The 13,509-nt window shown below is 44.2% G+C and overlaps 1 protein-coding gene across 2 annotated transcripts in view; it reads right to left on the bottom strand.

Annotated features, from left to right (window-relative positions):
* The window catches only part of IMMT (inner membrane mitochondrial protein), a 65,895-nt gene extending 57,568 nt beyond the window's left edge, over positions 1–8,327 (bottom strand). Inside the window, exon 1 of one of the 2 annotated variants that reach the window (XM_089692315.1) lies at positions 8,152–8,327. In XM_089692315.1, coding sequence (XP_089548441.1) covers positions 8,152–8,196 — 45 coding nt within the window. In that variant the 5' untranslated portion in view covers positions 8,197–8,327. The remainder of the gene's footprint in view (positions 1–8,151) is intronic. The other variant, XM_089692314.1, reaches the window with a different exon arrangement.
* Between the last annotated feature and the right edge of the window lie 5,182 nt (positions 8,328–13,509).

The following is a 13,509-nucleotide window of genomic DNA, read 5'->3' as shown; positions in this document are numbered from 1 at the left end:
TACCATCCCCACTGTAAAGCATGGTGGTGGCTCACAGATATTTGGGGGGGGGGTGAGCTCTAAAGGCACGGGGAATTGCTGGCAAGATGAATGCAGTACGTTACCAGAAAATACTGGCAGACAATTTGCATTCTTCTGCACAAAAGCTGCTAATGGGAGGCTCTTGGACTTTCCAGCTCGACAATGACCCTAAGCACAAGGCCAAGTCAAACCTCCAATGGTTACAGCAGAAAAAAGTGAAGGTTCTGGAGTGGCTATCACAGTTTCTTCATCTTAATATCATCAAGCCACTCTGGAGAATCTCAAATGTGTGGTTCATGCAAGACGACCAAAGAAAAAAAAAAAAAAAGTACATATTGTAGATTACCAATTCTCCAAGTGTATGCAAACATTTGAGCACAGCTGTACACTAACAAGAAGGATAACGGATTAGCAAAAAAAAAAGTTGGGCAGATCACAAGTGAACATTCACTGATATAGATAATGTACCCATCTGAGTAATACAACTTCAACATTTTTTAAATAATATTTTTTATTATAAAAGAAAAAGAGGGAAACATAAAACTAGTGCGATATTTCACATTGTTTTTGATAAACAAACGTATCAATATCTGGTTCTATGGATGTAGTAGCAATTATCAATGGATTCTCAAAGTGCGCAAATATTTTGGTTTTAAATTTGCCCTTCGCGTGCTTCATCCGAAAATGGATGACATGAATAAAGCATGATTGTGGAGAGTGGGAGACTTTTCTCTGGGAAGATAAAACTTAAAGTCCAATAAAGAGACTGACAATGTCAAATTTTTCACTGTGTAAACGCATTTAAAAAAAAAACCATTTCAAGTAAGTTTACAATTTTGCGTTGGGCTGCTTTCATAGCCGTCTTGGGCTGCAATACAGCAACACCTTACTCTTTATTTCTGCTGCAAGTATTAAAGCTTGGTCCTCCCCCTTCCAACTGCTTGTAAATGGACATTAAAGAAGCAGAAGTTTCTCACCCTTATCACTTCGCATGTCTTTTTCCCAGTTCATCTGCCAGGGATTAAGAGATGCACCCACTGTGTGTGACAACACTGGGGCTCGGCCAATCAAGCACGCAGTGCTGTCATATTTGGGGGGAAGAGAAGGAGTCTTCTGCTTTTCTGGGGACATCCCAGAATTATGGAATTTTTTCACTTTCACTGTCTGTGATAACATTTAACAAAACAAACAGAGAGGTTGAATCTTTTAAATGGGGACACAGACAGCAATAAAACAATGACAGGTGTTCTAGTCCCTCTCCAGTCTATCCAAAAATAGTTTGCCTGTAATTCTATTTTTTTAAATTAATTTATATATCTTTTATTTTTTTAATTTTGTATTCTATTTTTTTAAATTAACCTTTTTGTTTATTATTGTTATCTGCAGATTATTTTATGTAACACATTTTTTGTTGATTTTTTATAAAATCTATTTTTATTTTCTGAATATTGTTATATTGTTGTTTTTATTTTAGTTACACTTTTTATATATACTTATTATTTTTGCTGGTAATATTATCTGATTATTACGCGCAGATTATTATATATATATTTTATTTAATTTTTTTTTAGAATTTACATTTTTAATTTTTGTTGTTATAAACCAGTTATTGTTATCTGCAGCCTTGTACTGTCCGAGTCCCATCCACTGGGAGGAGAGACAGAGCCTGTAAAATCTGGGACACCTGAACAACCAGGCAGTGCTTCTGCTGGCTGATCATAGAGGCGGACAAAGACCAGCACCACTCTGGCCGTCTCTATGATATAGGAAACAGGAAGCGATGAGCATACATCACTTTCCCAGATGGAAACGGCGCCATTTTAAAAATGGAAAGTATTTGATCACATAAAACTTGGTGTGATCAATTGCTTTTCAGGGCAGAGGAGAGATATGAGGTCTTATTGACCCCAGATCTCTCCATAAAGAGTACCTATCACTGCCTCTTGCTGTCACAGGGGATGTTCACATTCCTCATGACAGCAATAAAAGCAATTTAAAGGAATTAAAGTGACAGTGTCAAAATAAATTATAAGTTAAAAAAAAAAATGTTAAAGCACCCCTGTCCCACCGTGCTCAAGTGCAAAAACGAATGCATGCGTCCGTGCAAAAACGAATGCATGCGTCAGTCCCGCATGCATGCAAACAGCAATTGTCACACACACGTGAGGTATCAACGTGAACATCAAATCAAGGGCAGTAATTCTAGCATTTAAAGTGTCACCCATGGATAGTAAACTTGACGCCATTTGTTGCCATTGCATGGGCGTGTGCAATTTTAACCACTTGCCTACCAGGCACTTATACCCCCTTATTTACCAGGCCAATTTTCAGCTTTCAGCGCTGCCGCACTTTGATTGACAATTGCGCGGTCATGCAACATTGTACCCATTTTTTCTCACAAATAGCGCTTTCTTTGGGTGGTATTTAATCGCCACTGGGCGCTTTACTTTTTGCGCTATAAACAAAAAAAGTGCAAAAAATTTGAAAAAAAAAATAAAAGTTTCTTTGTTTCTATTATAAAATTTTTCAAACAGGTAATTTTTCTCCTTCACTGATGTGCGTTGATGAGGCAGCACTGATGGGCACTGATAGGCAGCACTAAAGGGCACTGATAGGCAGTACTAATGAGGTGTCACGGATAGGCGGCACTGATAGGCAGCACTAATGAGGTGGCACGGATAGGCGGCACTAATAGGTGACACTGATGATGGGTACTGATAGATGGCACTGACTGGCATCACTGCTGGGCACTGACTGGTGGCACTGACTGGCACAACCGCTGGGCTGCACTGGTGGGTGGCACTGGTGGGTGGGTGGGCTCAGGTGGGTGGCACTGGTGGGCACAGGTGGGTGGCACTGGTGGGCACAGGTGGGTGGCACTGCAGAGTGGCACAGGTGGGTGATCTGCTGGGCACAGGTCGGCGGAGCTAGTGGGCGCACTGCTGGGCACAGGTCGGTGGAGCTAGTGGGCGCACTGCTGGGCACAGGTGGGCGGAACTTGTGGGTGGCATTGCTGGGCACCGATCATCAGGGCATTGATCATCAGTGCCCCGATGATCGGTGCCGATCCCCGCTCTGACAACTGCCGGTTCTCGGCAGTACTTTCCTCACGATCTGACAGCGTGAGGAAAGTGCAGCCGAGAAACGGCAATTGCATTTCCCTGTGATCAGCGTGTCATTGGACACGGCTGATCATGTGGTAAAAGGCCGCTGTGATTGGCCTTTTACCACATCACGTGATCAGCTGTGTCAGTAGGCGCGCAGGAGAGCGCGTTCTGGGAGGACGTCATATGATGTCCACCCAGAACTGGCCGGCCGCAGTGCAGCCGCCATTCGGCTATCTGCGGTCGGCAACTAGTTAAAGCATGACATGTTTGGTGCCTGTTTACTTGGCGTAACATCATCTTTTATATTTTACCAAAAAAATGGGTTGTGTATTGTGGGGTTTTTTTTGCATTAAAATTCCAAAAAGTGTATTTAAAAAAGAAAAACAAATTGTGTTTGAAAAACTGCTGTGCAAATGCCATGTACCATAAAAAAAAAATTGCGAAACCCACCAATTAATTCTTTAGGGCCTCTGCTTTCAAAAAAAAATGTTTTGAGAGTTCTAGGAAAGTTTCTAGCAAGATATGAAAAGCATTAAAAGTTTAAGTCGCCATACGGCCCCTTTCGCTTTCAAAAGCCCTATACATTCCTAAAAGCACCCCTGCCTTAAAAAAAAAAAAAAAAAAAAATCAACCCTTTGTATTTTCCTTTCTGGGAATTTTTTTTTATATCAGGACAAGTAGATTTTATTGAGGGACAAGTAGATCGAGTGCTTTAGAAAAAATGGCCTTGTTCACAAGGCGCCAGAACCAAAGTGACATTGCTCTGGTCCTCCAAGGGCATAGAGATGAGTGGAGGCCACCTTTCCTTCACAAATCTCTATGCTCAGCGCCGGGATCGTTAGGTGGTTTCTCAGGTAAGGCTGAGAACTACCGAGTGGCAGGCAGACTGTGGCGACGGGGCATTGGTTTTTTTGGCACCTGTATCGGTTCTTTTTTTCATATTGGCCGATGGGGGTGTTTTCAGCCACCCCTACATGACAGTTATAGCATCCACAAGCTATTGAATATATACTGGAATTTATTTATTTTTTTTTTTTAAATACTACCAATGGCGGTGATTAGCACCTTTTAGTGGGACTGTGAGAGCGGCGGGCAATGTGACACTGACACTTGGTGGGGACTGACACCACCAGTGACACTAATACAGTGATACTATATACTGTCCCTGTACTAATGACACTGGCTGAGAAGGGGTTAGCATAGCAGGGTAATCAAGGGGTTAAGTGTGTGTCTAATAATGTGTAATGTGTTGATTTTTACTAAAATCTCCTTGCTCCTACTCCCTGCTTTGCAGGGAGAAGAAACAGATTGTTCCCTCTGTACAGAGCTCTGTGTTGTATGTCAACACAGGGCTCTAGGCTGTGTTTGAATAGAGCGGATCAGCAGGTCCTGGCCATGAATCATTGGCTGGGACCTGCTGACAAAATCCCCCTATGTCTAATCACAGTGGGAATTGGCGGGCCTGTGCCCTGTACCCGGAATAGGCAAGCGACATACAGGTACGTTGCTGTGACTCTATGGGCCGCCTGTCCACAGTACATTGTGGGCGGGCGGTCTATAACCACTTGCTGACCACGCTATAGCTGAAAGACCCAGTACCAGGAGGGTGTCAATTCAATAGATGTCCTCCCAGAACCCAGCCTCCCTGTGCGTCTCCTCCTGTCCTTTGGACACAGATGATTACAGATGGGGGTAAAGGGCCAATCACAGCGGCCCTTTACCATGTGATCAGCTGTGTCCAATCACAGCTGGTCACATATAAACAGATTGCCAGTTATCAGCATTCCTTTTCTTCACGCTGTGTCTGTGAGAAGAAAGAAGAGCCCTTAACCACTTCCTGTCCAGACACTTTTACCCCCTTCCTGACCAGGGCAATTTTCAGCTTTCAGCGCTATCACACTTTGAATGACAATTGCGCGGTCATGCAATACTGTACCCATATGAATTTTTTACCATTTTTTTGAGACAGATAAAGCTTTATTTTGGTGGTATTTATTCACCACTGCGATTTTTATTTTTTTTGCTATGTAAATGAAAACGTCCACAAATTTTGAAAAAAAGTGGTTTTTTTAATAAAATTTTTCAAATAAATAATATTTCATCATACATCTTGGCCAAAATTTATTCCGTTATTTTTTTAGTAAAAAAAAAAAATCCAAAAGTAGTTTATAACCAAAAATTATAATTTTTAAACATTTTTTATTTTTTTTTATATATTACTTTTACATACTGTCACCCTAGCAGTACAGTGTCACCATGGTGACACTGTACTACTTGTGGGGGGTGATGAAGATTTTTTATTTTTTTTTACACTGATTGCTTTTACACCCATATAGGATGTAAAAGCAATCATTTCTCTTTTTCTCTGTCTGCATTCTTCATTGAGAAGTACTGAGTGAGCTGTGATTGGTCACAGCTTGTCACATGGTACAAGGCTGTTGTGAATAGCCTTGTACCATGTGACCTCTGTGATTATTCAGATTTCACATGTACTACTTTGCATGTGATCACTGATTGGCCAATCAGTGATCACATGATCGGGACCTCGTACAGAGGTCCCGTCCGACAATCGGTGTTTCACTGTGTCTGGAGGACACAGCGGGCACCGGATCGCGGTGCTGCGCGCTCCCTGGGAGCGCGCACAGCTAGAGAAGGCGGGTGCCGTTTATGAACGGCAACCCGCCCCTGGACTGCCACCGCCCTGCTGTTTATAAAAAGCAGGCGGACGGCAAGTGGTTAACTAGCAAGCCTGTCAGGACAACATTTTCACTGATCAGTGCTGACTGTTGGTGCCATCTCATCAGTGCACATCAGTGAAGAAAAATGACTTATTTGCAAACTTTTATAACAGAAACTAAGAAAAACCATGTATTTTCAGAATGTTCAGTCCTTTTTCATTTATTTAGCAAAAAAAACAGTGGTGATTAAATACCAACAAAAGAAAGCTCTATTTGTGTGAGAAAAGGTAAAAATATTATATGTGTACAATGTTGCATGACCGCGCAATTGTCAAAGTGTGAAAGCTGAAAATTGGCCTGGGCACAAAGAGATTGAAAGTGTCTGGTATTGAAGTGGTTAAGGGACATCTGTAGATAAAAACAAACTGTGCATCTTGGACCAAAGTTAAATAATGCCCTGGCTATAGGTGTAGGCCATCTACATATAGAAGGTTATTTACTAAAACCGGACAGTGCAAAATCTGGTGCAGCTGTGTGTAAAAACCAATCAGCTTCCAGGTTTTACTGCCAAAGCTTAAAGCGGAGCTCCACCCAAAAGGGGACGTTCCACTTTAAGGACTGGTCCCTTGCTCCCCGTTAAGGATTGGCACCTTTGGGGAGCGGGTACCCGAAATAGACATGTACCCGCTCCCACTGCGATCGCCTAGGTAATCGGAAGTTGTCCTCCCTCCACGTAGTATTCTGGGACACATGACAGGTCCCAGAAGACTACGGGGCCATTCACAAAGTGCAGCGCTTCTCACACATGTGCAGTGCATACCCGGCTGTGAAGACGCAAGCTGTCACAGCCAGGAGCCCACACTGAAGATGCCGGCACCGGGAACACAGGGCTGGTGAAACGGGCTGCGGGGAGGACACCGCGGGATCGAGGGACAGGCGTGTTTTTTTTTAAAGTCAGCAGCTACACTTTTTGTAGCTGCTGACATTCACTGCTTTTCCAGTGAAAATTTTTTTATTTTCACTGGAACTCCGCTTTAATTGAACAAGCTGAAGCTGATTGGCTACCCATGCACAGTTGTTGCAGATCTGGAGTGGATCAGTTTCAGTAAATCCCCCCCGCCATATCTTCCAACTCCTGATCTGAAAAACTGCAAGAGATGACATCATCCCACTCTGCCTTGTTGCTAAGACATTACCAAGACGCTCCCAGCTGGTTGCTGTTCACATCCACCATCACAAGAGTGAGCTCCTTCAATTCGAATCCCTTACCCGCACTTTATCTGCTCTAACGGAGCAGCTCCTAGATCGGCGTTTCAGATCTCACTCCTGTGACGGTGGAGGTGAGCAGTAAGAGCTGGGGGAGTCTTAGCAACGTCCTAGCAACAAGCCAGGATGGGTGGATATCTGAGGCAGCAGGGACGGACTGACAACTCAAGGGGCCCCCGGGCAATAGGGGATCATGGGGCCCCTGTGTCCTTGCCCAAACTCACAAAAGCCTATGAACGAAGGTACCAGGGGCATCTCATGGGGCCCCCTACTGACCCCGAGCCCTCGGGCAGTGCCCGAGTTTCCAAATGGTCAGTCCGCCCCTGTGAGGGCGTTTTCAGTCAGGCTTCGGGAGGTATGTAAATGGCCTACACCTAGAGCACGGGCATTATTCCGGTTTAGTCAGAGCCACGCCGGTGGTATGTGCTGCTCCCAGGCTGAGATAAGGAGGCCCTACTCGTGACTCAGAGGCCCAGAGTCTGGGAGGGACACTCGGCAAGGTCACGTCCTCCTGGGGATGGTGGCGGAGGAGATCTGCCCTGCACTGGTTCCCAGGCACTGATTACCCGGCTATGATGGAACACACATGATGCTCCCCTCCCCCTCCTCCTGTCACTGATCACCCCGCACTGAACATGCCAGGATCAATCCTCAGGGCTCTCCCCGCTGCCCACTACCTCACCTAAAAGAACACTGAACACCCATTGGCCGAGCCGCACGCCCATCACTTCTAAACCGTCTACCATTTGACAAGAGCGCACGTCGCTCACGACGCGTCCCGCCCAACACGCTACAAAAGTTGAAAGGTCTTCAACGTGAAAGCTTATTGGCCGGAGATGCAAAGACGGCGCGCTGTCATTGGTCACCGTGGTAAAGCGGCGGGCACCCATTGGCTACAGCAAAAGTCATTCAGTCCCGCAGCCTCTGACAGAAAGCTCTGTGCCCTTGCAATGCCGGTGTAGACCGGATAAGTGTAGGTGCGCTGCCGCCGTTTCGGGAGTCACACAGGTCAGACGTAGCGGCCTGTATTGTCAGTGATATACCCGACACCCGCTATAGACCGTCCCGTCACCGCTCACCTGAGCCAGCGCCGCCGCCCGGGCCTTCCTGCACACCCGCAGCATTCTCCTTAGTCTGAAGGGGAGGATGGGTCTCCGGGGTACGGCTCAGTACAACATGTCCCGCCGCCGGATGAATGAGGAGAGTGTCCGCTCACTGCACACTCACACCGCCCACGCCCCTTTGCCAAGACACACCCCCCTACAGACAGCTTCACTTTTTTTTCTATTACATCAGCAACTTTATTGGTTGCAAACACAAAAAAAACTTTGCAGGCTGAAAATACAGTGAAGTGGTTCGACTTTGGCACGTGCACGGTTTTGTTTTACATTTATTACAAAGAAAATTAAATATTTTGCGAGAAAATGTTTGAAGAAGAAATACTTTGTTCCCTCAAAACCATGTATGACTTTGTATCCTAAAGTGTCGCCAAACACGACGTCAAAAGTGAAAGAAAAAGAAAGTGAAAAAGAGAGAGAGGAAAAATAGAAACAGGAGACAGAGATAAGGAGAAAAAGAGAGAGAAAAGATAAACGGGACAGAGAGAAAGGAAGAGAGTAATATAGAAAGGGGAGAGAAAGAAGGAAACATAGAAAGAAGGAAACATAGAAAGACAGAGGGAAAGGAAGAGAAACAGGAGACAGAGAGAAAGAAAGGAAGAGAAATAGGAGACAGAAAGAAGGAGAGTGATAGAGAAAGGAGAAAGAAAGAAGGAAAAAAACAGGACAGACAGAAAGAAAGAGAGTGATAAAGAAAGAGAAAGGAGAGAGAAAGAAAGAAACAGGACAGAGAGAAAGAAAGTGATACAGAAAGAGAGAGAAAGAAGGGAAAAAAAGAAAGAGGACAGACAGAAACATAGATGGAAAGAAAGGAAGAGAAACAGGAGACAGAAAGAGAGAGAGAAATATAGAAAGAGAAAGAAGAGAAACAGGAGACAGAGAAGGAAAGAGAGAGAAAAAAAAATAAAGTATAGAAAGAAGAGAAACAGGAGACAGAGAAAGAAAGAGAGAAGGCGAAAAAGAAAAGAAACAAGAGAGAGAGAGAAAAAAAATAAATATAGAAAGAAAGAAGAGAAAGATAAATATAGAAAGAAAGAAAGGAGAGAGAGAAAGGAAGAGAAACATAGAGAGAAGAAAAACAGGAGACAGAGAAGGAAAGAGAGAAAATAAAGAAAGAAAAGTATAGAAAGGAAAGAAAGAGAAACAGGAGACAAACAGTGAGAAAGAAAGAGAGGAGAAAAAGAAAAAAGTTGAAAGAGAGAGAGAGAGAAAGAAGGAGAGAGTTAAAGAAAGAAATGGTTAACATCATACGGACACAAATGGTACATTGCAACTATGTAACTCCAACACCAGCAGCAGGAGGGGGAAGAAAAGGTTTGTTGACTTATCAGCTCCTTCTGGGCCATCTGAGTCACAATAGGGAATGCAAATATATATATATACTGGCATAAATGGGTATAGACACCCTAATTTAAATAACAATGGGTTAGATGCAAATAGGTCCCTTTAACTAGAAATAGCAACTTGATTCCTGAGATGTTTAAAATTCCTGATAGGAGTAGTCTTCTGCTAGTAATGGTGGGGCCCATATACAATAGTGAGTAATGGTAATTCAATGAAGATAACAGATGTAAATGCTCAAAGCAAAGGTCTCCTGGTAACTGAGGTGTAAAGGGGTCTGCAAAGAGTGTCTCCATAGCTGTGATCACCAAAACTGCCGGGTGAATTTGGCCCTTTGCTTGCCCTTATCCGGCCCCCGGGGCACTGTTCTTCCCACTGATATGAGGCACTATTCTTACCACTGACTCCAATGACAAAGCAACAGTGATTGTGCCTGCACGTGCCACCCCATTGCAGTATATGTACTGTGGCAGGTCGGCAAGTGGGTAAAGTATTGCATTTAAAGAGCTAGTTCATCTTTACCCCAAAACTGCCAATGCAGATGTAGTCGGGTGCCGGCTATATCATTATGTCATTCAGGAACATTTACAGATGAGACTATGGTTAATCCTTTTTCCCCCTAGTGCCCAGTGCTGTGACTGCTATATCACTTCCTGTTAGTAGAGTGGATTCAATTCTTCTGATAGCAGAGGATCTTGGGACCTGTAGTCCCATAGCCAATTCATACTGTATCCCAGAGTGCTGATTGAACTACAACTACCAGAGAGCTGGCAAAGGAGAAGGTTGCTGAGAGAGCAGATATATTCTACAGAAAGTGACTGGCTAGCTCTCTTGGTACAGGACTCGGAGCTAAACACAGGGGCACTGCCGTTCTCCTCCTGAGACAGATTGCTGGCTACTGCATACCAGTTCAGCACAGCGGTGACACTGATCGCAACACTGGAATTGCAGCAGCTTCTCTGCATCAGGACTCTCACTATCCATTCCTCAGCCAGTCATCTCTGCTTGCTGACAGGCTTTCTGGCAGTAACTCTGTACTTCTCTGCGAACAGCCAAGAGCCTGTGCAAGAACCCTGTTCCTAGGAGGCCGTGCTATCCATGGGACTGGTGAGCAGGCAGATGCCCAACCTCTTGCTGTCACTCTGGACTCTAAAGACACTGAATGCAGACACCTTCACACCTCCAGAAGATCTTTGCTTTGAGCATCTAATCACCTCTGGGATTTTTATCTTTTCTTAAACAAACCAAAAGCAACTGAAAATTTTGAAAAAAAAACGTTTTTTCTTAGTTTTTGTTATACAATTTCGTAAATAAGTGATTTGTGCTAATGAGGCTGCACTGATGGACACTGATAGGTGGCACTGATGGGCACTGATGAGGAGGCACTGGTAGGTTGCCCTGATGAGCATTGACAGGCATCACTGATAGGCAGCACTGATACATGACACTGATATGCGGCACTGATAGGCAGCACCGACTGGCACTGTTAGGCGGCACTGACTGGCACTGATAGGCGGAACTGATGCGCACTGATAGGCGACACTGACTGGCACTGATTGGCAGCACTGATAGGTGGCACTGATTGGCATTGATAGGTGGCACTGACTGGCACTGATGGGTGACATTAAAAGGCAGCTCAGATGGGCACTGATATGTGGCATGCATGGTGAGAATGGAAGGACGTCATATGACGTCCTATCAGAACGAGAGAACCACCTTGCGCCCGTCATTGTACTATATGGCGGGCGGAAGGTGGTTAAATATCGCAGGACTCAAGTTGCTATTTCTAGTTAAAGGGACCTCTCCACATCAGTGTTTTGCTTTTATGTGTTGACTGAGGATGTACCTCTTAAACCTTCATACTGTGGTCTACTCTTTTGAACAAGCCTAATATAGAGGTGTTACTAAAGAATCGTGAACCCAAAGTGTCAAGGGTGTCAGGAGGCTTGCATGGTCAGGGCAACTACAGTGACAAGCATTATCGAGCGGCCCCTACTGGGGTATTATTATTATTATTATTATTATTATTATTATTATTAAACAGGATTTATATAGCGCCAACAGTTTGCTCAGCGCTTTACAATATAACGGGAGACAATACAGCAACAATACAGTTCAATACAAGAGGGATAGGAGGGCCCTGATCCTTGGAGCTTACAATCTAAGAGGGAGGGGCTGGTGGTACAAAAGGTAATAACTGTGGGGGATGGACTGGTAGAAGGAATAGAAGATTCCATTATTAGCTGAAGACAGGATAGGCTTCCCTGAAGAGATAAGTTTTCAGAGATCGCCTAAAAGTGGGCAGAATAGGCGATAGTCTGATAGATTGGGGTAGAGAGTTCCAGAGGATAGGGGAGGCTCTGGAGAAGTCCCGGAGACGAGCATGGGAGGAGGAGACAAGGGAGCTAGAGAGCAGGAGGTCCTGGGAGGAGCGGAGAGGAGGGTTTGGGGATATTTGGAGACAAGATTGGAGATGTAATTTGGGGCAGAGTTATAAATGGCTTTATATGTTATTGTTAATGTTTTGCATTTTATTCGTTGGGCAATGGTAGAGCTACAACAGTTTTCAGTTGCAAGCAATTTTCTTTGCATGTGAGGAGGGGAGGGTATGAAGGCATTTTTTTTTTTTGAACAGATGAGTGTAATATAACATGGTACCGCATACTTGAGATAAGACACATGACATCATGCATGTCATTTCACGCATGCGCAGTACAATACTTTCATCTTTTGCTAAAAAAATGTTTTTCCAGAGATCTCATGAGATCTTTCACTTTCCGAATAGGATCTCCCAGGAAGACACTGGAGGCATGGCTTTCCCGGGGAGCATCGATGAGGCCAGGGCTCTGTCACCAGAACTAGGAAGTTGGAACACAAAAAGTTAAAAAAAAAACATCTAGGACAAGCTAGACATGATTGAACTGCCTACATCCAGCACCTGTTGGCTGGGGTTACAAAAACAAATGGGCTGTTCATAGTGTACGGGCCTCTGTGCAATACATACATCCGTGAACTAGCTTTGTTTACTTTTATCATGAACAACATCACAAGATATTGTCTGGAGCCAGGCTGTAGGAGGAAAGTGAACTTTCTACCTAGTTCTATAAGATACCAGACAGGAATAATCACACCTTCTATGTAAATGACTCGAGTTTTTCTCTTGGTGGAACTGTTGGTGTTTCTGTAACCTTTTCTTTGTGAAGCTTGTGACAGACCCAACCGGGAAAGGGACAATTGGAGGAGACTGTGGGCTAGCCTTCTACCCAATGATTATGGCCCGTGGAGGAGATTGTGGATTTTGTCTGCTTTTCCCAGTCAGCGCATGGAGGAGAGCCAGGTCCTGAAACTCTTTGACTGACTGGCAGTATCTACTGGGATTGTGTGGCCAGGAAGTCCCCCAGAACAGTGGTGCGCCCGCGGGATCATTGTGTTGGACAGACACAATGTTCTACCAACTTTATATGATCAAGTTTTTTATATTATTTCCGCTGAAGATGTGCCACTTGGTAACCTAGATCCAAGCTGGATCTGTGGTGGGACATTAGGAAATAAGTGGTGTAATGTACTTTATGTATCCAGGGCTGTGGAACTGTTTCTGGTTTCTGGTCATCCTGGTGGGCACGCCCCGGCTAATCAAGACTAGTGCAGGCCATAGACGGGTCTAAAACCGTCCGTTTTAATAAAAAAAATTTAAAAAAATCGGTCGTTCAATAGGCCGACGTTACCACCAACGGTAAAAAAAATCGGCCAATTTTCGCCCCATCTACGGCCGGCATTTAATTACTTCTGTCCCTGCAGAGAGCTCCGCTGTTATATTTGACATTAAAAAGTATTGCGGTTGCAACATTGTATCTATTTGTATCCATTTCGAATACAGATGGTTTTATTTGGATACAAATAGATACATTGTTGCAACCGCAATACTTTTTCATGTCAAATATAATAGCGGACTGGAATTCTTCTTCTTTTTCTACTTCT

Source organism: Staurois parvus, unplaced genomic scaffold (genome assembly GCF_062004578.1).
Source record: "Staurois parvus isolate SC_StPar_1 unplaced genomic scaffold, SC_StPar_1.0 ptg000581l, whole genome shotgun sequence".
Lineage (NCBI taxonomy): Eukaryota > Metazoa > Chordata > Amphibia > Anura > Ranidae > Staurois > Staurois parvus.
The sequence above is the reverse complement of the archived record's forward strand: the minus strand, read 5'-3'. Positions and strand labels throughout refer to the sequence as shown.